General features: G+C 42.4%; 1 protein-coding gene across 1 annotated transcript in view; it reads left to right on the top strand.

Annotated features, from left to right (window-relative positions):
- Window positions 1-24,852, top strand: part of LOC148515351 (uncharacterized) — a 560,261-nt gene that overhangs the window by 14,270 nt on the left and 521,139 nt on the right. The window contains exon 2 of the mRNA XM_088480115.1: window positions 11,422-11,521. Within this exon, the coding sequence (XP_088336241.1) occupies window positions 11,422-11,521 (100 nt within the window). The remainder of the gene's footprint in view (window positions 1-11,421; window positions 11,522-24,852) is intronic.

The following is a 24,852-nucleotide window of genomic DNA, read 5'->3' as shown; positions in this document are numbered from 1 at the left end:
ACACTTGAACTGGCTGTCCAGTGTGCTATGCTGGGAAAGGCTGGCATCAATCTGTTGGATCCCCGGAGGCACCATCTGCAACCGCTTCTCATCCCAGAGGGATAGGCAGCAGCACTAGAACACAATCTGCCGGAACTGGGTGAGCTGACCGAGGCTGAGAAAGATGATGGAGACTCGGATATTCGGGTGGATGCCAGGAGGCACAGTCTGCTACAGTTTCTCTCTGCTATGAGTGAAGCAGCCACCCAGGATATGACTGCCAGGTTTCCATAGGGGATTGAAACACCATATTCCCCAGCATCTACAGGGAGGTTGTAATCATGGAAGATGCGCCCGTGTTCCCAAGAATTTCAGAGTCCCCAGGATTGGATAATAGTGAGGCAAGCCACTGTGCTAATGATTTTTATGATACAATTTTCTTTTGGGGTTGGTGGGTGATGACATACTTAGAAATAATTGAGTCAGAAATCACTGGAGGTCCACACCATACCAGCCACTTTAGGATGCTGCTAGGCATACTTGTCTGGGTTCCAGGATGACACATACTACCCTTATTAAGTCCTCAGGTAAAGTTATTGGACCAGGACTAGTCCCTGCATCCCTAGTGGTGGTGGCTGTAGGGTTAGTGGTTAAATAATAGATAATATTGTTCATTATAAGCAGACCACAAGTACTAGCAAATCAGCCCTGGCATGCCAGCACTTATGTATTATCAAATGCCATCATGCTCGAATATTTAGGGCCTGCTGGCACCTGTAGTCCACCTGTAAAGAAAATATTAAAATAACCACAGTATACACACACCAAAGATAAATCAGAGATAGATTAAGGTGCATCCCATCTGAAATATACAGGACTTTCTGTCTGATTTTAATTGGTGATCAATATTTCTTACCAGTTTGATGGTCATTCATTTTGTGTACACTCAGAGATGTGTTTAGTTGCAATTGTTCACGTTTTAAGGCGGGGTGGTGCCACTGATATTTTAGTAGATGTTTTTTACCTGGCAGAAAACCTGTTCTGATACATAATTACTAAAAAAAAGAATGTAGTGCAAGATGTATGGCTTTTGAAACTTGGCCGAGTATGCAAATCCCGCAATCGCACAGCATGGTTTTGGGCGCACACTATATCTTAGCGTGCGGCAGCAGTGTGACTGCAAGCCAGTCTATTGCCGCCCCCTTTCCGTTCGCAGCGCACATAATCTCCAGGAAGTGTATTTCACAAACGGTAACATCGAGAACCATAGGAGGCATACGCAGTGCTTGTGGTTGACCCTGCCCTACTGCAAGCACTGCAAGTGCTTCAGTCAAAAAAAATGCCAGGTGACGTGTACAATGACGCTCCACTTTAATTATGCACACCCAAAAACTGCCGTTTTGACGCTCAGACATGTCTGCGTTCTCATCACCACTCCCCTGTTTTCCTGGACCTTCCCCTGTCACCACCCACAAATGGCACATTCTGTCACTCAAACTAGTGGGCCGTCTGTGTACTGCTGGCGATCGCTTCCCAATCGCACAGACTGGCTCAGGCATGCACATTTTGCTGCATACGCATGCGCAGATGGGCGACAATCGGCCGTAGCGCATACACAGCCTTGCAAACGGGTCTGAAATGAGCCCTTAATCCCTGGGTAAGTCTCATTAGGAGACAAAGGCCCTCATTCAGAGCCGTACGCTCTGAGCAGAGCGCACGCTCTGAATGAGGGCCGTCCTCCATAACTACCCACAGCCTATACGAGTGTGCAGTTTGATGGCCGCGATGGTCTTGACTATCGAAACTGCGAGCCGGAGCCTGCAGTTGAGGTTTTCAACCGCAAGGCCCGGAGTGATTTTGGCTCTATCAGAGCCAAAATCACTCCCACTGACATCACTAGTGATGTCAGTGGGCCGGCTTCTGACGGTAGGCGTTCCCTTAGGAACGCCCCTCGTCAGGGAGGTATGCCCCCGGCACGCCCACCAAAGGGGGCGTGCTGTCAATCAACATCGACAGCACGCCCCCTTTGATCAGACACAACGAGCGAAGGAAAGTCCTTCGCTCGTCGCGTCTGGCGCATGCGCACGACGGAGCTCCCTCCGTCGTGCGCATGCTCAGTGCAGAACATCGACCCACTTGCGAGCGGACAGCCGCTCGCGAGTGGGTCTGAATCAGACCCAAAATGCGTAGGGTAAAGAAGCTGTGAGATCCATTATAAAGGCATGTAAATGGAAGCTTTGTAACCCTGAAATAAAGGTGAAAAGACTACAAGAGTGGAAAATGTTACAGTCAGTTGTGTAAAATTGTAAACATTTTTTATTTTGTAATGTTTTAGTCTATTATCAATATAAAAAGTCAATTTTTAAAATGCATGTGCATGGGGACTGTGAGCCTTATCTTGATTGGGTGTCATCACCGGACCTAGAGGTTCTAGTCCAGGACACTTTAGACACACTTAGGGGTCTATTTACGAAGCAGTGTTAGGAGACAGAGTGAAAAGTGATAAGAAAGTGATAAGGTGCCAGCCAATCAGTTCCCTACTGTCATTTTTCAAACACAGCCTGTGAGATGACAGTTGGGAGCTGATTGGCTGACATCTTATCACTTTCTTATCACTTTTCACTCTGTCTCCTAACACCGCTTAGTAAATAGACCCCTAAAGATTATAGGCATCAATCCTCTTCCTCAATAGAGAATAATCATTACTGTCACCTAAAACCTAATCCTGCTTGTGCGTCCTCCCAGTGTTTTTGTTAGTATGTGTTTTGTTAGACCCTACTATCAGGAGTCTCACAGAGAGGAGCAGCCGCTTGTCATGGTATTTTGTTAATTTTATATATATTCACTGAAGCGGCGGAACTCTGGGCGACTTTCAAAGAGAACATGGACTCGTATTTAAATCTTTAACAACATTTCAGAACTCATTTATCATTTTTTTCATCAAGTTACAAAGATACAAATGCACTTTCTTACCTTAAACAGGTAACACCCTTTGTGATTTGGCACCAAATGCCGGGCCGGACACAGACATAATGAGAAAACCCATCACCAAAGATACAAAACAACATACAACTATGGTACCTTAGGAGGAATAAAAAGACACATTCATAAATAGAAACAAAGTAACATTATGTACAAATAATTACTATCACAAATCATAACATGTTTCTGTGTCAGAAATAATACATAGTATAAACCATAAGTTATATGCCAGAAAAAGCATCAATAACTTGAGAGACCAGACATAAAAGTTATGAATATGTACTGCATGGTCAGGAAATAAACGGAGATTACACAGGTAGATAGCAACACATTACATACCACATATCCTTATATTGGCCCCATATTAGTGGTCATTTATCAGAGTATATGAGGTAATATCACAGAAAGCATTGAAAACTCAGATGCTCATTCACATCTTTTGGAGAGAGCCTTACAGAGAGTGATAAAACTCGCTGCATATGATAAATGGTGCTTCAGCCAATCAGCTCTCAACTGTCATTTTTCAAACAGATGACAGTTGGGAGCTGATTGGCTGGAGCACCATTTATCATGAGTGATAAAATTTGTTGATAATCAGGTCCATAGTTTCTAATTGAAAGATTAAACTAGCCTCTAATCTAAGGAGTTGTTTTGAATGATCACCCCCCCTAACATTAGAGGGGACATGATCAAAGATCCGATATCTTAAGGACGCAAGATTATTGTTAGCTAGGAGAAAGTGTTTCGCAATGCGTTGGTCACTTGTCCCTTTCTCCCAAACTTGCCTGATGGCACTCCTGTGTAGGGACATCCTTTCTTTAAACATGCAATCGATCTTACCAATATAATTCTTTCTGCAGGGGCACATGATCATATAAACCCCATATTTCATAGTGCATGTCAAATGATGTTTTATTTTATATGTTTTGTCTGTTCTGGGATGATTCAATTCTTAGCAATTTACCAAATACCTGCTTGTGATACAACTGGCACATTTGAAGCAACCTAGTTTGTTGTCCCTAAGGAAATGTCCACTTCCTTTAGGGTTTTTTTTTCGGTGACATCAGATTTAACCAATAAATCCGTTAGGCTTTTGCCCCATTGGAATCAAGCATATATTTTTTTTTCAAAGTACCATATCGCTAATAATTATGTATCAGTATTTTTTGTTGGTTTTCGAAATTAGATCACAGGCCTGGTTAAAGTGATTAACCCATGGCAATTTATTGGTAATGTGTTTTTTTTATTGTGTTTTCAGTAATGCTTTGCATGGTTGTTTCAATACCTTATCACGCTGCAGAATTAAATCTTGCTTATCATATACTCTTTGAAAGAGTTTAGTAAGCATGACATCCAATTGTGTTCTCAACATTTCTCTATCATTTGAGATTGTGCATATATGTAAAAATTATGGGTAGGGCAAGCTCCTCTTCAAACTAACTGGATGATGACTTGTGTAGTGTAATAAGTTGTTCCTATCTGTGGGTTTAGAGAGCACAGATGTAATCAAAGAATTTTCCTGTTTTTTTATATGTACATCAAGATAATCAATTTCCTTCTCATTAATATTGTAAGTATATTTGGCGGGGTGTGAGGTGTTATTGTGTGTCTCTAGCAATGTACTTAACCCCACACTTGGACCCTCCCAAAAGATTAGCAAGTAATCAATATAGCATTGATACAGAAATAAGTGCCCAGCAACAGAAGGATCCAACAAAAACAAATCCTTTTCAACAGCAAACATAAAACTATTGGCATGCGAGGGTGCCACAGTCGATCCCATGGCACACCCCGATACCTGTAGATATGTAAATAAAAACTGCCTTCAAAAGAAACATAATTCCTGGATAAGACAAATTTTAATAATGTCAGGAACAAATTGACATCAGCCGGGCCCTTATACTTAGCAACGTTAGTAATTAAGAGGCGTACTACATACAAACTCTGTGTGTGCGGGATGCACGTATATAGATTCTTAACATCAGCTATCCAAAAAAGTAAAGGGTCAGGTAAGATGGAAATAGAATAAAAAATATTAAGGGGTGTAGTAGTATCCTTTAACCAGGTTTTTTCTGCCTGAACAGTGGGCCTGATTCAGAGCCGAACGCTCTGACCAGAGCGCTCACTCTGAATCAGTGCCCTCCTACCTGTTCTTGGAGTGGCCTTTTGGATGCTCGCATAGCTGTAGGTTACCACCCACAGTTATAGCAAGCGTCCATAATGATGGTCGCGATGGTCAAGACCATCGCGACCATCGGGCTTGCGACGAGACCCTGCGGTAGGGTCTCGCTGCCGCAAGCCCTGGAGTGATTTTGGCTCTATCAGAGCCAAAATCACTCCCACTGACATCACTACTGATGTCAGTGGGGCCGGCCAAAGACGGTAGGCATTCCCATGGGAACGCCTCCGTCTGGCAGCCACCCCCCTGGCACGCCCACCAAAGGGGGCGTGCTATCACTCACCATCGACAGCACGCCCCCTTTGGTGCGAGACCCCGAGCAACGGATTCCTCGTCGCTCACCGGGTCTCGCGCATGCGCACGACAGAGCTCCCTCCGTCGTGCGCATGCGCATTCGGGCACCATCGACCCGATTGCGAGCGTCCTTCGCTCGCGAGCGGGTCTGAATTAGGCCCATAGTTCTAAAATGCTGTCTAGATACACAGAAAATGGTTGTTGAAGTTACCCATTTGCTGCAATTACACTGTAGGTCATCCTGGCAGCTTTGTTATTGATTTGTGTATCTTCAGAATCGTGTAAAGGAGCGGGCACAAGGGAAAATCTACTGTAAGTGCCATTTTTAGTCCATTGCTTTAGCCAATAATTTATCCAATTTCATCTTAAATGCTTTAGTGGGATTTTTTTGAAGTTGTCTATATGTAGAGGTGTCTGATAATTGGGCATAAATTTCCTTCTTGCAATCTTGTTTATTTTTCCGAGGGGCGAATTACAATATTCTTGTAGGATCTAAGGTTTGTCAATGCTTGCTTTTCCTCTTTATTCAAGTTGCATGAGGCATAGGGTGCTTTCAATACCTCTTCCTGTACTGAGGCCCTCATTCAGAGCCGCTCGCTATTTGCGGTCGTTCGTTTTCTAAAAAGGGGTGGCTATTCAAATGAACCGTTCGCACTTTGCGGTCTGTTCACGCCTCTAAGTCTGAACGAGCGAGCAAAACTTGCGGTTGTAATTTTGAAAAATACGCCCCCTGGCCGCTCGCACCATACGTCATGTCCGCTATTTAATAGATTAATCGAGTACATCGTACAGCGTATGAACTGCTCGCTATTCTTGAGGTTGGTTTTTTCAACCGCTATTTTGCGGGCAGTTCTGAGTAAAAGAAACCCAAGTGACGTGGTCAATTACGCTGCTGGATTAATTATGCACTCCCTTAAAACGCCCGTTTTGACCTTTAAGCACGCCTGTGTTCTGAATTTCACTGCCCGTTTTCAAGCACCTTCCCCTGTTACCACCCACATACGCCTCCTTCTGTCACTCAAAGTAGCAGGCATTCGCTATATAGCGAACAAACGATTTTCGGCCGCACTGACTGGTTCGCGCATGCGTATTAAAATCCGTACGCATGCGCAGATGTGCGAACATTGGTCAGAACGAACGAGCGGCCGCTTACGAGCGGCTCTGAATGAAGGCCTGAGTCCCACAGGAGTCTAGAAAAAGTTTTGATCGAGTTGTTGGTAACTTGAGGAACAAAGTGGCAGCCTTTTTGTAATGTGCTCCTTATTCTGCTTGGTAGTGGGGATGTCTTATTTAAAAATGTCGTAGTGACCTATTTAACTTATAATTTTCAATATTCCACTGAAAAGGGTTGAAAGTTGTTGTCGGAAAAGATGACTCACGATTTAATAGATTCAGTTCTGCGTTTGTAATGGTGTGTACATGCGGTACGATTTTTATGAACGATATGAACGATAACTATATCGTTCAATGATAAATTGTTCATATCGTTCATTTTTATGCAGCGAAGACCAACGATGCACGTTCCCGCATGGACAATAACGATATCTATGGTCGTCCGTACATGCAGGCCAACTTGGACGATTTCATCACGATTTGCATGTTAAGAGATGTGGCAGGATGACTTCACTGAAATATATCTATCAATGTGTACACCCAATATAATTTGTCCTACACTTCAAGGGAAATCGTTCAGCGATATCGTTGGTTGTGTGGATCGTACTGTGGGCCTGATTCAGACCCGGTCGCAAGCGCCGTGCGCTCGCAACCGGGTCGATGGTAGGCCATTGCGCATGCGCGAGACCCGGATAGCGATGGGCAATCCGTCGCTCCAGGTCTCGTACCAAGGGGGCGTGCTGTCGATGTTGAGTGACAGCACGCCCCCTTTGGTGGGCGGGCCGGGGGAGTGGATGCCCAGATGGAGGCGTTCCCATGGGAAATCCTACCGTCTGGGGCCGGCCCCACTGACATCACAAGTGATGTCAGTGGGAGAGCCTTCGGCTCTGTTAGAGCCGAAAGCTCTCTGGGGCTTGCGGCAACGAGACACTACCACAAGGGTCTCGTCGCAAGCCCATCTTCCTGCCCGCTCGCTATAGCTGTGGGTGGTCACCCACAGCTATGCTAGCGGGCAGGAGGCCGTTCTGAAAAAAAAATGCCCGGCCCTGATTCAGAGCCAGCGCTCTGTCAGAGCGTCCGGCTCTGAATCAGGGCCTGTGTGTACCCAGCTTAAGACTTCTACCGTGTTTCCCCGATAATAAGACACTGTCTTATTTTTTGTTTTGTTCAAAAAAACGCCATAGGGCTTATTTTCGGGGTAGGTCTTATTTAATTAACATTGACAGCAGTGCCCCTTATGCAGGCCCCCTTGTAGAAGTGCCCCTTATGCAGGCCCCCCCATAGCAGTGTCCCTTATGCAGCCTCCCTTGTACGGTAGAAGTGCCCCTTATGCAGGCCCCCCCCTGTAGCAGTGTCCCTTATGCAGCCTCCCTTGTACGGTAGTAGTGCCGCTTATGCAGGCCCCCTCCTGTAGCAGTGTACCCTTATGCAGCCTCCCTTGTACGGTAGCAGTGCCGCTTATGCAGGCCACCCCTGTAGCAGTATCCCTTATGCAGCCTCCCTTGTACGGTAGCAGTGCCGCTTATGCAGGCCCCCTCCTGTAGCAGTGTCCCTTATGCAGCCTCCCTTGTACGGTAGCAGTGCCGCTTATGCAGACCCCCTCCTGTAGCAGTGTCCCTTATGCAGCCTCCCTTGTACGGTAGCAGTGCCGCTTATGTAGGCCCCCCTGTAGCAGTGTCACTTATGCAGCCTCCCTTGTACGGTCGCAGTGCCGCTTATGCAGGCCCCCCCTGTAGCAGTGTCTCTTATGCAGCCTCCCTTGTACGGTAGCAGTGCCGCTTACGCAGGCCCCCCCGTAGCAGTGTCTCTTATGCAGCCTCCCTTGTATGGTAGCAGTGCCGCTTATGCAGGCCCCCCCTGTAGCAGTGTACCCTTATGCAGCCTCCCTTGTACGGTAGCAGTGCCGCTTATGTAGGCCCCCCTGTAGCAGTGTCCCTTATGCAGCCTCCCTTGTACGGTCGCAGTGCCGCTTATGCAGGCCCCCCCTGTAGCAGTGTCTCTTATGCAGCCTCCCTTGTACGGTAGCAGTGCCGCTTATGCAGGCCCCCCCCTGTAGCAGTATCCCTTATGCAGCCTCCCTTTTACGGTAGCAGTACCGCTTATGCAGGCCCCCCCTGTAGCAGTGTCCCTTATGCAGCCTCCCTTGTACGGTAGCAGTGCCGCTTATGCAGGTCCCCCCCCTGTAGTAGTATCCCTTATGCAGCCTTCCTTATTGCAGTGCAAGCCCCCCTGTAATTGATCCCCCACCCACCAGTACAGTACGGTATTTACCTGACTCGCCGCCATCCTGGATGTCCCTCTCACTTGCGCGCTGACTGGATCTAACATGATACAGCAGGCGCGGCTGCACAGGATCCTCAGCACGCGGATGACGTCATGATGTCACCCGCGCACTGCATGACTGGGCACGCTGGCCTCTGAAGCGTTCCCAGCTTAAAATGGGATTTTGGTAGGTCTTATTTTCGGGGTAGGGCTTAATTTGGACCGGGTTACAAAAGTAAGGGTAGTGCTTATTTTCGGGGTAGGTCTTATTATCGGTGAAACACGGTATCTGATAGATCGAATATCAAAACCTCTACTTTCTCTGTGGTTTCCTGGTTATTCCTTTTCCTCTTATTTTGGCATGCCCTGCGTGTATTGCGCCTCTTGATTCTGAGGTTAGGGCTCCAGTGGTTACCCCTGACAGGGTAATAGGTAATTCTTCCTGATCACAATAAGTAGTATTAGATTCTGCTGAGGAATCTGTGTGGCTAAGATAATTACGATGTCTTTGTTTTGTAATTGCTCTCCGATCCTCTGTATGTGATCCAGTTAGCCATCTATACACATTCTGCTTGTTATAATCATTGTTAAGTTTTGATAAGTTAATTTTCTAAACTTAATTAGATCACATGCCCATGCAGCAAGAATTATATCGGTAAAACCATTCGTATGTTCAAAGAAAGGATGGCATTACACAGGCAAGTTTAGGAGAAAGGGACAAGTGACAAACCAGTTGCGAAACACTTTCTCCTATCTAATCTATAGATGTGGAACCTACACCAAGGCGCACTGAGTGGCAGCCACCTCAACAGGAACACCGGGGGGGTCACCCAACTCCCCAATACAAATACTGAAATAAAAAAGTTGGTACCCAGAGGTTGGCACAACAATTAACCAAATAGAGTCAATAATAGATAAGTTATAATGTTATATTATATAGTAGGATGTTGTTCCTCCAGAAGAAGTCTTCTTGGATTTAGTATCTCTCGTCACAGTTGGTATGTGAAAAAAAGAAAACAAGAAGAAAAAAATGTGTTGTACCTTCTTTACAATAAAGGGTCAAATATCATAGCCAGAGACCCAACGCACCATACTCACTTTAAATATAGGAGAGTGAAACTCTTCAATGTATCTTTATATATCTCAAAAAAGGTTCCTTATGAATTATTCTCCAGTAGTATGAATAATATACATTTATTCCATGTATCCAAACAGACAGTGATAAAAACAAATATAAAAATAGTCCAAAAAAGAACATATTGGATCTGCCATAGCTCACCATGTAGATGTAAAACAAACCCAGTACCTTTTTCCGGATAAAAGGACAAGGGTTCCAAGGTAAATCATCGGTATTCCAAAAGAACTAATAAATAGGAAGTAGAGTCCCACACCGACGTGTTTCGACCAGCCTGGTCTTTTTCAAGGTGTCAAGTTGGGAGAAAGGGACAAGTGACAAACCAGTTGCGAAACACTTTCTCCTAGCTAACCATAATCTTGTGTCCTTAAGATATCAGATCATTGATCATGTCCCCCCTAATGTTAAGGGGGGGGTGATCGTTCAAAACAACTCCTTAGATTAGAGGCTAGTTGGATCTTTAAATTAGAAACTTTGGAGGTGATTCATCAGTGTACGGAATTGCAAAGCTGCATGCAGGCAAATATGCAAATGCTGCAGGAGGTTTATACCTCCTCCTGCATGTGTGATCCAAGCACTGTACCAAACCTGCAGTAACATTTACTGTAAGACCATTGTGTCTTGATGCAGAGCCACCCCAGTCTATATATATATATATATATATATATATATATATACACATACACAGTATATTTATATTGATATAAAAGTACTGACAATTGGTAACATTGTTTATTGCCATGCTGAGATGTAACAAAAAAAGGATTGTGACAAGCAATCTCTGGGACACTTATTGCCAGTGGCAATAACCCCTTCCTATATAAACCCCTTCTTATATATTGGACAAACTCTGGATGCTGGCGAATAACACTATTTTTAATTGAAATTACAGTGGGGGTACCGGCATCGGCAAGTGTGTATGCACTGTATTTTCAGCATGGCCCCCGCTGACAGTATCGCCCATCAGACCTGCATGCAGGTCCCACCGATAATGTCGCTAACGATGTGTGGAAGCGCGCATCGTCAGGGACATGGCCAGTACACATTGTCCGATGTGGAAGATATGTGGTCCGATCTGCGTACCCCGCTTAAAACCATTGTGTCTTGATGCAGAGCCACCCCAGTCAACCTTGTAAATGTATTATTTAAGATTATAATGACACTAAAATAGCTATATAAAATTGGCATTTCTATACCTATATGTACTTGCATTATTGCAGTTTATGAAATGTGTGGAAATTCACCTTAAATGTCTTTTGTTTATTAATGAGATAAGACTCATTAAAAGTAAGAATGTTTCAATACTTAAATATCCTTCCTTAGATATCCTCTTCTTCCACTGAAAGGTTCCTCATAACCCCACAGTCTGCAGCCTTTTTTGAGATCATTGTGCCATTTACAGTGAAGCTACTGTTATATATAAATACATTTTGCATCTTACTGTAATTTTATTATCTATTGAATCTTTCTTTCACAGGGTCATAAACCAGAGGAAGGGGACTTGATTGAATTTAATCACTCGCTTTACCAACACTGGGGTATATATGTTGGAGAGGGGATGGTTGTACATTTAACAGGTGAGGTATTATGAAGTTAGTATGGATTGATAAGGTCCCTATCTGATAAAAACTGTTTCCTTTTTAATAATTATTCAATGTCCAGCCAGAATGTTACATAATAATAATATTATTAATAATAATAATAATAATAATATCTTTTTACATATAAGCAAATATTCATTAGCAGAAGATAATTATGGGTATATTTACTAAAGTGAGTGTTTTGAGAAGTGGAGATGTTGCCCATAACAACCAATTAGATTATAGCTACTATCTTCTAGAAGGTGCTAGTTAAATGTTAAGTAGAATCTGATTGGATGCTATGGGCAACATCTCCACTTCTCAAAACTCTCACTTTAGTAAATGTACCCCTTAGAGTGCAAATAGAGAAATACAATATAACACAGAGAAATACAATTCAGCTAATAAATGACATTATAGTTACAAGTCTCAGCACGGCATGCCGCTCTTCAGTATAAAAGTCCTAAGCCCACCAGGAGGACTATATATCCTTATCTATCAGATAATGTCATCAAGGTTTATCCAGATGGTCATTGTTATCTGTCTCAACAACTGTGGATCCATCTTTGAGTGATATTGACACATGCAGGCCTGTGCATACTGTGCACGTGTCGTCCCTTGATCATTGCTAGATGAAATACATGCAGGTGACGTGTGCAATGACGCTACTTTGCTAATTATGCACGCCCTTTAAATGGCGTTTTGGTGGCTTGCCACGCTTGCGTTCGCACATCCATTCCCCCGTTCACAGGCACCTTCCCCTGTTACCACCCAGAAACTGCAATATATGTCACTCAAAGCAGCGACCTGATAGTGGCTTGTGAGCAACCAAAATCAGATCGCAATGAATGGCTTGCGCACGCACACTGCAAATTATACGCATGCGCAGATAGGCAAAAATCGCTCAGAGCGAGCAATTGCACCTTAGCGTGCAGGTCTGAATCAGGTCCTTAAATACAGCCCGGTAGTCAGCTCTCATCAGTCGGCAGATCTCACAGCTGTCACCGCCGCAGGAACATCCGGATCAACACTGCTTCTGGGAATAGCAGATGACATCAACGTCTCACATCAGTATTGGCCAATATTGATATGAGACGTTGATGTCATCTGCTATTCCCAGAAGCAGGGTTGATCCAGAGGTTCCTGCGGCGCTGACAGCTGTGAGATCTGCCGACTGATGAGAGCTGACTACTGGGCTGTATACTAAGGACCTGATTCAGACCCGTTCGCTAAGCTGCGATCGCTCGCTAGTTGACGATTTTGTGTTCTGTGCATGCGTATGCTTCGTAGTGCGCGTGCGCGAGCCAGTCATTGTGATCGGGAAATTATCGCTCTCTAGCATACTTCCAATGCGGTAGCTTGAGTGATAGAACAGGGCATCTGAGGGTGGTGGCTGGGGCAAGTCTATGTACACGGGGTGTGCTTGCACTAGCACAGGTGTGGTGGGACGTTTCTACAACAACTAAAGGGCATCCATAATTAAAGTGGAGCGTCATTGTACACGTCACCTGGCTCTTTTTTGACTGAAGCACTAGCAGTACTTGTGGTAGGGTAGGGTCTACCACACGCACTGCGTTTGCCTTCGATGGTTCTCAATGTTACCAATGGTCTTATACACTTCTTGGAGATGACGTGTGCTGCGAAGGTAAAGGGGGCGGCAATCAGACCAGCTTGCTATCGCTTTGCCGTCACATGCTAAGACATAGTGGGCACCCTTAAGTCAGGCCGTGTGATCGTGGGATTTGCATACCCAGCCCCTTTTGGATGCAAGTGATTGCGGCTTAGCGAACGGGTCTGAATGAGGTCCTAAGTTCTTTACCTCAATGTATTTGAGCATTATTACAAGTAAACTTACTTTTGATACTATTCTCATGAGTGTGCTATTCCTACAGTTTATACAGTATATATATATATATAAACAGCAAAAAAAGGAACAGCGGCACTGAGGGTCTTAGTAATATGAAATATATTGTCACCAACGTTTCAGGGCTAGGATGCTCTTTTGTCAAGGTAAAACAAACAACATTGAGTTTGTTTTTACCTTAAACAACTTCACCACTTAACGTGTCTATCTGCCTTGTGGGACCCGCGCGTCTGCACACTGCAGGGTGAATCCCTCCATGGTGACGTAGGGTCACTCCATATACTCCCGCTGCCATAGCAACAGAACACACATCGGGGACCCCTTCTGTCTGGCGGCTGTGGCACAAAAATAAACATACAGTGAAACACAACAACACCAGTTAAAATAAATGGACATGTACATGTATAACTAACTAAAGAAGTGCAGTATGACATGCGCACTGACGTAGCCAAGAGTGTGAGCAGAGGCAAGTGTCAGATCAAATGGAAAGGTACAAGTATAAAATATAAATAGATCAATATGAATGCTAGGCAGGACTAATAAAACTAGAAAGAGAAATCCAATACACGAGAGCAGGTCTATACCAATTTGCATGCTGAGTGTCTATCAAATAATGTGAACATAGTACATGTATGTTACTGCCATATTGCGGCAAGTGGTGCATTTCAGCCACTTATAGCACCCTGGTGGTTTATGTAGCACAGTACTCCCTTGTACCATCGGTTTAAATCCAGTGATGTCAGTATGCATAATGTAATCCTTAAGATTCCGACTCCTGGTAAAACATGTCATAGGTCTTTGTCCATGAAGGCCAGGTAATTCTTTGTCAGACGTGATGATCGGCCAGAAAGCTTTAGTGGCATGTTGTAATACGGTACTCGCAGTTGTATAATGATGTTTCCAGGTTATAATATTATGTTGCACGTGATAATTGTAACACCTCTTGTTTCTGTTGTTTCAAAAGGTTCAAACTGTATCCTCTATTCCTAAATTTAGTGATAACCTGGTCAATAGCTTGTTCAACTTCCTCTTTTTCACTTGTAATGCGTGCTGCCCTAATCATTTGTGATTTAGGTAAACCTTTCTTCAATGATTGAGGGTGATAACTTGCTGCCAGCAATAGGTTATTTTTGTCTGTAGGTTTGGTATATACATTCGTGATCAATTGATGTTGTTGAGAAAGGATGACCGACATACGACATGCTTTCTCAACAACATCAATCTTGTGAATATGGTTCCACGGGGTACTTTGTTATGTACTATGGACGTGTGTAATTTATACATGGATTGGAAGCAATGCGAGCTTTTTTGATTAAATATGCATGAATTAGATTTGGATTTTTTACTTAAGCTTTTGGAATTAACTTTAACACGGAACTATTTTTTGTATAACGGTACATTTTTTTTTACAAGCATCGGGTTCTGCCATGGTTAGCAACGTGGCACCAACATATGCAAGTATTTATATGCTACAAGAAGAGACAGAGATGTTTTTCTCTAGACAAGAAACAACCAAACACATTCTGTATTTTTGCTGATACATAGATGATCTTTTTATGTTCTGGACGGGAGGAGAGGATTTATTTTTGGAGTTAATGAAGCAAATTAATGAGAGATCCTCACCCATTAAATTAACATATCAATATAGTAAGGAATCAATCAATTACTTGGATGTACAGGGATCCATAAGGGATGGTGAATTGATCACGAATGTATATACCAAACCTACAAACAAAAATAACCTATTGCTGGCAGCAAGTCATCACCCCGTTTATAGTTAATATCATCATCTGTCCTTGTGGCTTGTTATACGTGGGCAAAACAATGAGAACTATGCGTGAATGTATGGCGCTACACCGCTCTGCGATACGCGCAGCCCTATCAGGTAAACCGACAGATCAGCCAGTTGCCAGACACTATGTCGAGAGGGGACATATTTTATCAAACTTTCAACACAAAATAATTGACCATATACCGGAATCCCTGAGAAGAGGAGATAGAGCAGGCCGACTCTTGAGACTTGAAGCAAGATGGATTATGACTTTGGATACAATCAATCCCAAAGGATTGAATGACAAAATCTGTTGGAACATGCTATAGCTGCATTAGATGACGGTCTTGCTTACCAGATTTATGTCATCTTTAATGTCCCAAATCATTTATTATATAGTCATCCCATTTTGCTCTAATTGAACAGTGGCAGTAACATACATGTACTATGTTCATATTATTTGATAGACACTCAGCATGCAAATTGGTATAGACCTGCTCTCGTTTATTGGATTTCTCTTTCCAGTTTTATTAGTCCTGTCCAGCATTCATATTGATCTATTTATATTTTATACTTGTACCTCTCCATTTGATCTGACACTTGCCTCTGCTCACACTCTTGGCTACGTCAGTGCGCATGTCATACTGCACTTCTTTAGTTAGTTATACATGTGTGTTGGTGTGTTTCACTGTATGTTTATTCTTGTGCCACAGCCGCCAGACGGAAGGGGTCCCCGGTGTGTGTTCTGTTGCTATGGCAGCGGGAGTATACGGAGTGCCCCTACGTCATCATGGAGGGACGCACCCTGCAGTGTGCAGACGCGTGGGTCCCACAAGGCTGATAGTCACGTTAAGTGGTGAAGTTATTTAAGGTAAGAACATACTCAATGTTGTTTGTTTTACCTTGACAAAAGGGCATCCTAGCCCTGAAACGTTGGTGACAATATATTTCATATTACTAAGACCCTCAGTGCCGCTGTTCCTTTTTTTTCTGTTTGTATACAAGTCTGCGGAGGGCACGGAGGCTACATTGTTACATCATTGGAGTGCCGAACCATTGGTCTGTGATATATATATATATATATATATATATATATAGTTTATATATAATTTGGGATAACTTGGGGTTATTAGCTCAGTAGATTAGGGTCAGTGGTGCTGTGTTTAGGTGCAGAATTAGAGTCCACACATTGCGTTCCAGTAAAAATAAATGAAAATGGTGCTTTACTTCCTACATGGAAACCAGTAAACAGAAATAGAATTAGAAAATAATAACAACTTAGCCCTCTCTTAGGGCACTAGCTCACTTCTTGAACCCTCTCTACAGAAGCAGCTAATCTGCATGAAAGTCTCTCACAGTCTCTGAGATTGTGGTCCTTCCTGGCCCATGCAGGACTGGACACTGGCCTCCTGGCCTGGTATAGCTTGCTTAGCTTGTTGGCTGCTGCCTCTCACAAGGACAGTGTTAGAGGTAAATGGATCTCCCTGCCTCCTTGCAGGTATGATCCTGACCACCTGGTCTGCTTCACTCACACTGCAGCCTCTCCTGGACTGTCTGACTGTGTCCACCAGCAGCCTCACCTGGGCTCTGGTCATATGGCAGCCATTAGGCATCTTCCCACAATGCTTTTCTACTCTGTGTGGGTGGATCTGTCCTGCCCCATACAGAATCTGCTGCTCACCAGCACCGCCTCTGGTGATACTACCACATATCTCCCTCCCCAGCTTGAAACCGCTGGTTTCAGCTACATGGTATGAGGCATTCACATTGCGAAGTCCCTCTTCATTATTCCCAGAACCATCCACCAGATCCAAGATCATCCAGACTCTGGTAATTTCTGAGGGTCGCATCCTCCAAGTTCCAGAGGTAATTTTACTCCTTACTTTTTTCTTCACTTGATGGTACCAATGGTGGTACTTGCTTTCTTTATGCAGTACTTGAGGCTCACCCTTGGGTACCGCAACAGGCATTAAGAACTTGAAGTAACTTTTTCCAAAGCGACACACTTCCTCTTTACTCTTGCCACTTAAAACCTATTAAAGGCACATCTTTTGGCCAACTTCTACTTGACCCATCTTTAACGTGCAGCCCTGAAGTCCTGTATTGGCTACTTGCATATTTCACCAATTGCCCCTTGAAAAAAAGGAGCTAACATTATCCTGAGAGTCACCAGTATCACAACTTCTGGACTTTGGCTTTATGTCAACAGACCATGTACTGGCACTGTCACCCTCATACTCCGGACTGTCATGTCCACATAAAATACTTGAGTATTTACTCCATTGATCCACAGAATTTATTTCATGGCTCTGATGGCTATCTGCCACTTCATTAAGGCATAGTTCTCTTGGACTTTCTTATGCTCCCGCTTTTTGAGCCTTGAAAATATGATGAACAATTTCAACATGTTCAACCAGCACAAGTTGAAGTTCGCTCTTCACAGAGGTCTTTATTTTCAAATACTGTCTAGCTGGACTACTTGCTTCAAGCTTTATCATGTGAGACCTCTCCACTTCCCCACAGACAAATTCAGCAGCATTGCAAGTTTTATCCTGTTTGCATGACTTGGGCACATTCACATCACTCTGATCATATAGTGACATCAGAATCTCATCTTTGGAAGCCATCAACATCTCTGTAGACTTCTGTACATCTTGTACCTTTGCCTCACGGGTTATGCGATCACTATCCATATACGTTAGTTCTTTATCGCCAACTTCAGACATGGCATTGCAATCGGGACCTGTGCCCCTTTGGGAGGACTTCATACCCTCAGCTATTACTGTAAGCTGAAAGTCACTGCAAGGAATCTCATAGACTTTTCCAAGATGGACCTTTAGGGAATTTCCCAACTCCGACACTTCTGTCCCTTCTTGTACACTGGTATCGTTAATGAGGACATCTCTATGGTCCCACTGCTCATCACTCAAGACACTCTGTATGCCAGCCTTTTCAGGATCAACCTGTAACAATTGTTGCTTATGTTTATGTACTTCTGCCACACTGGGTTTAGCAAAGACATCGTATGCTTTTTTTGGTCCAGAATCCAACTTCAGAACATTATTTACCTTCTTTTCCTCTTCTAATTTTCCCACTACCATGTGAGACTTTCTGATTTCTGAGATGCAGACAGATGATCTTCCAATGGTCAATTTTTGCCATGGCGCCTTCCAGCTTGCTCTCTGATTGTAGCAGATTGCTCTCCATTACTTCAAATTCAGCAATTCTCAACTTTTGTACAATTATTTCAGACTCTGTCATGTTTAATTCACATTGCAACTCCATTTCTTTGGTATTCCTCTCCACTTGGAATCTTTGCAACTGGTCCTGTGTACTTAGCAGACACTTCTCAAGGTTCTCACTCTGTTCTTGCAACTTCCAAGCCCTGCCATGGGCAAGGTTAAGCTCTCTCTCCAAAGATTCACTTTGCTTTGCGGTTTTATGCAGACTTTTCTCCTGGAATAAATTTCTTTCCGTCAGACATTCTGAAACTGCTTTAGCTGCATCTAAATTGGAGTGGAGAGTTTGTACTTGCTCCTTACAGCTGACTTTAAGACGGATCATCTCCATCTCTTTTCCTTCACGGTCAGTTTCCCAATGAGCACGAGTCTGCAGCATCTGGAGACACTGCTCTTTTACTTCACAAAACTTTTCAGCCAGAGAACTTCTCTCCAATTCACAGACTTTAAGTTTTACTTGTGTGGACACAATTAAAGAGTCTTTTCCCTTTAACACCAGAGCCAGATCCACCACTTTCACTTGCGTGCGCTCTGCATCACTCCAATGTCTCTGGACACCTTCTTTCAACTCCTGCTGAAGTACCACACACTTTTGCTGCAATTCAACAACATCTTGCTCTAACACATCATTCTTTGCTAGGAACAGATCATTCTCATACTTCGTAACACATTTGAAAAGTTTAGCTTCCTCAAGGTGTTCAGACATAGCTGCCAATTTGAGGTCTGTCTCTTTAAGAACTTCACGTTTTTTTAATTTTTTCCTGCTCAAATGCCATTTTCAAAGAGGACAATTCACTCTGCAATTTCTTTTCAGTTTGCTCATGAAAATTCCTCTCATCAGCCAATTGTTCCATTAAGTCAACCTTCCCAGCATAATACGTATTACTTTCATTCAAAACTTTACCTATACTGTCAAATTCTTCCAGGCTGATATAGTCCTTTCTGAATGGACCTTGCACCATACACTATAAAATATATGATCACTGGCGCTTCAACAGAAAGGCAGCAGTATAGTACTGAAGTGGTCTCTCACACTCCACCAAACATATACAAACAGAGATAAAGTACACTCCTGCGCCCTCCAGTAGGATATTGGTATATATACTAATACATGAACTTTTTATCCATATGTATGTCCATTCAGAATTCTCCAGACCAAAGTCTCTACAGTCAAATGAATCCCTTCTCTTCTGACCACCATAGAATATTCCTTATTTCTAGAAGCTCCGTCCAGTCACATAGAAGAGAAAAAAAAAATGCTCCATATAGTGTAGTATTATAAGAATATAGACAATTTTATTAATCCATAATCCAAACAAATAAAAATTCTGTCACCAAGCAACATATATGTGTAGCCCCGTACCATGCAGTTAGGGTGCAGTTTCCTGGACACCCAAAATGGCATATGCAGAAAAAACCTCAAAGTCTCCTGGGATAGACAATAAGGATCTGCTGGCATTTCCAGGAAGCTGTTAATCAAACTTCGGTATAAGGGTCCTTCACATAAATCACCGATGCGTTTCGACTCTTAAAGTAGTGAGTCTTCCTCAGGGTGTATGTGAGTGGTGACCCTCACAAACTTATATCCCCCCAGAATGTCTCTCATTGGTGCAGGGATTTTCAAACAATAATCACAGAATCATAACAAAAAACACAATTAACACTTATATATAAATACACACACTTCTTTTCTGTATACCATAATGTTTAAAACAATATAACGCTTTTCCGTTTTATACAAAACATAAAATAATGTTAAAAACTGACCCTATATTACTTCCGGTTTCGGTGTCATGAGTTTGCATCCGGTCCCTTACTATTAAATACTCTCTGGAGCCAAAGTGGGGAAAGAATTCCAACATTTCAATAAAAGAACGGAAAGCTTTGGATAATCTTAGTAAAAATGATCAAATAACTATTAAGCTGGCGGATAAAGGCGGGAGTATTGTCATTATGGACACTGTCCTTTATGTAAAAGAGATAATGAGACAATTAAATGACAGAGAAACATACTCATTACTAAGAAACAATCCCAGCGAACATATTATTAAACACCTCTCGGAATTATTGACAGAATATAAAAATGAAGGGATTATTACAGAGAAAGAAGAAAAGTATATGATTACTAATAACCCAAGTTTGCCGGTGTTTTATATTCTGCCCAAAGTTTGGAGAATCACTCCCTATAGTGGCTGGAACCGAAAGTATAACATCTAATTTGTCCCACTTTGTGGACTATCATTTACAGCCCGAAGTGATAAAAATCAAATCATATATTAAAGACACTAGTTATATCTTAAAGAAATTAAAAGACCTAACTTGGGAAAACGATTTTATCCTAGTGACCGCAGATGTGAGTAGTTTATACTCCATCATTGAACATTCACAAGGGCTAAATGCGGTAAAATATTTCCTAGATAAAAACGAGATGGACCAAAGGAAGGTGGACTTTATGATAGATAGCATATGTTTTATTTTAGAAAATAATTTATTTTAGTATAATGAGAGATTTTACCAACAAATAAAAGGAACGGCCATGGGCACACGATTTGCCCCGTCATATGCCAACCTCTTTATGGCCTTTTGGGAGGAACAAACCATATGGTCGAATAATAGATTTCTTATGAATATTATTAAATGGTATCGTTTTATAGACGACATCCTGTTCATATGGAAATGAAGTGAAGAGGATTTAAGAACATTTTGTGGAGAATTAAATGAGAATATTTTTAATATAAATGTGACTTTTAGTATAAATACAGTGGAGGTAAATTTTTTAGATTTAGTTTTATATGTGGAAGGTGGGATTTTTAAGACTAAGGACCTTATTCAGAGGTGGCCATACGGTCTACGACTGCACGGCCGCCTCGATGTTTGGCCAGTGTGCATGTGCACGAGGGAGCCGGCTCCCTCGTGCGCGTGCGTGAGACCCGCTATGACTGACAGCGCCGGTCATAGCGGGTCTCTTTCCAAAGGGGGCGAGCTGTCGATGTTGATTGACAGCTCGCCCCGTTTGGAAGGCGGGCCGGGGGGTGGCAGCCCAAACGGAGGCATTTCCATGGGAACACCTACCGTTTGGGGGAGGCCCCACTGACATCACAAGTGATGTCAGTGGAGAGCTTCCGGCTCTGACAGATCCAGAAGCTCTCCGGGGCTTACAACAAGTGAGACCCTACCCTAGGGTCTCGTCTTAAGCCCCGATGGGCGCGATGGTCTCTGACCATCGCGACCATCACCCGAGCGGTTGTTAGAGCTGTGGGTGTAAATCCACAGCCTAACGACCAAAACAGAGGCGGGCAGTCAGGATGCAAGCGGCCACCCAGTTTCTGAGCGACCGCTTGCATCCTCCAACCGCCTCTGAATGAGGTCCTAAGACTTTTAATAAACCTACAGACAGCAATTCCTATATAGAATGGGGTAGTAACCATCATCCAATATGGTTAACCAACATACTGAAAGGACAGATAAGAAGGGTGAGATGAAATTGTAAGGATGTAAAGTTTTCAAAGATCAATCAGTGGTTTTAAAACAAACATTTATCTCAAAGGGATATAAACAGAGCGATATCGATGGAGCTATAAAAGAAATGATAGAGATTAATAGAGAGGATCTTTTAGAATCAAGATCAAGAGAAAAGGGAAAACCCATCACCCTACCAATTATCACTACGTTCAATAGCCAATATAAAGATGTAGCAAAGATTATCAAAAAGCATTGGCATTTATTAGAACGAGACCCGGTTTTAAAACCAATTATGTTGAAATATCCCAAATTTATATATAAAAAAGCTCCTAATATTAAGAACAAAATAGTAAAAAGTGCAATATCACCTAAGAAGCCCGGTAGAGTTAAAACCACTGGATTTCATAGGTGTGGTGTATGCATGATGTGTAAAAATCATAGAAACCAGCAAATTAAAACAGACACATTTGTTTCTAATAAATAGAAAGTACAGTATGAGATTAAGGAATTTATTACATGCAATAGTAAAAACTATATTTATGTAATAGAATGTGACTGTGGCCTGCAATACATAGGCCGAACATCAAGGTCACTGAGAGAACGTTGGGCCAAACACCTTCGGAATATAAAAAAAGGGATTCACTAACCACTCATTATCTAATCATTTTAAAGAGTGTCATAACTGTGTTACAAAATGTATAAAAACGGTTATAGGCATTAAACAAGTGACTAACCATTGGCGGAAAAGAAATGGAGATGAAAATTTAGCTTGTATAGAAATTAAATGGATTTATGAAATGGGGACATTGGTTCCTAATGGGCTTAACAGTGACTTTGAACTTAAATGGTTTTTGATATCATATATACATGTTGATTTTTACAATTTTTATCATTTTATACCTTTAGTATTTATATATGGGTATTTTAATGAGCTATTTATATATTCTCTATTTTTATATATTCTCCATGTATATGTCTTGGTTTTTTAACAAAATATTTATTTGTGAGATATGTGTTCTGATTGGGAGATTGTGTCCCCTTTTAATGGAATATATGTTTTCAATTGGGAATCCCTCAGTTTCCGGTTAGTAAGTATGCGTTCCACATAAGAGGAACGCAGAAGTCGAAAGTTTGGTTAGAGGCCTATTCCAAAGGGAGGAGGAGATACATCCACTCCGGAGTTTGCGTTCCACGAGTGTGGAACGCAGAAACCAGAAGCTCCGGAGCTTCCGTCGTATGAGTGTGGAGTGCAGAAATCGGAAGCGGTCTAGGCATGTACCTGGAAGTGTGCACCGCTTCAGGAGCCAAGCTAAATACAGATAGGAACAGAATTGTTTGGGTATAAAGCTTCGGAGAGTATTTAATAGTAAGGGACCGGATGCAAATGCATGACACCAGAACCAGAAGTAATATAGGGTCCGTTTTTAACATTATTTTATGTTTTGTATAAAACGGAAAAGCATTATATTGTTTTAAACATTATGGTATACAGAAAAGAAGTGTGTGTATTTATATATGTGTTAATTGTGTTTTTTGTTATGATTCTGTGATTATTGTTTGAAAATCCCTGCACCAATGAGATACATTCTGGGGGGATATAAGTTTGTGAGGGTCACCACTCACATACACCCTGAGGAAGACTCACTACTATAAGAGTCGAAACGCGTTGGTGATTTATGTGAAGGACCCTTATACCGAAGTTTCATTAACAGCTTTCTGGAAACGCCAGCAGATCCTTATTGTCCATCCCGGGAAACTCTGAGGTTTTTTCTACATATGCCATTTTGGGTGTCCAGGAAACTGCACCCTAACTGCACGGTATGGGGCCACACATATATGTTGCTTGGTGACAGAATTTTTATTTGTTTGGATTCTGGATTAATAAAATTGTCTATATTCTTATAATACTACACTATATGGAGCATTTCTTTTTTCTCTTCTATGTGATTGGACGGAGCTTCTAGAAATAAGGAATATTCTATGGTGGTCAGAAGAGAAGGGATTCATTTGACTATAGAGACTTTGGTCTGGAGAATTCTGAATGGACATACATATGGATAAAAAGTTCATTTATTAGTTTATATACCAATATCCTACTGGAGGGCGCAGGAGTGTACTTTATCTCTGTTTGCACCATACACTGACCACTTTCTTTTTGGGCCTTGAGCTTTGCCCACTGCTGCTTGTTGGCTTCTTGTTGAGCTGCTGTAGCCAGCAGCAAGGCCTTCACCATGTCATCCATGTTGTCTCAAAGGGTAAAAGTGAAGCAGAATTTGGTTTGCCTAATAATCATCGGATGACACCTTCATGGGGAACACGGGACAATAGTCTTTTCAGCCACAACAAATTGGGTGTCTGTCACTTTAAGGTTTAAATGCTTTTTTATTTTTAATCACACAGTTTTTAACTTGCAATACTTGGCTTTCAAATTTATACACTTCACAACATAATACAGTAACTGCATTGGTTGTCACTTGCACCAACTTTGATTGCAATGAAGAGCATTTAACAAGTCTCTTTCCCTTTAATTGCAAAAGAAAAAGTCCAGGACACAGAATAGCACACCTTGAAATTAACGCGCAGGTATTAAGCATTCCGCATAATAAACCCACTTTTTCTTGCAGGTTTTCAACATTAGAGGTTCCACACATTTCTCTTCACAGACAGTATATACTGCATAACTGGTCATTTCAATACATTTGCACACCTTTAGACCACTTCAAGCATACAATTTTTCCATGAAATACTTAAACAGACTTTTCTTCACTCACCACCTTGACGAGCCTTCCATCAACAGGTGCAGTGAGCCTCCTTTGGAGAGTCCAATTATGTAGTGCAATAAGCATCCATATTTCCATTTGTACTTTTGCGTAGACCCTTTATACGTAGAATATTCTGCCTGCATTCTCCACCATATGTGATAACTTGGGGTTATTAGCTCGGTAAATTAGGGTCAGTGGTGCTGTGTTTAGGTGCAGAATTAGAGTCCACA

The sequence above is a fragment of the Taudactylus pleione genome, unplaced genomic scaffold (genome assembly GCF_031769625.1).
Source record: "Taudactylus pleione unplaced genomic scaffold, aTauple2 ptg000250l, whole genome shotgun sequence".
NCBI classification, from domain to species: Eukaryota; Metazoa; Chordata; class Amphibia; order Anura; family Myobatrachidae; genus Taudactylus; species Taudactylus pleione.
This window is presented reverse-complemented; position numbering and strand designations above follow the sequence as displayed.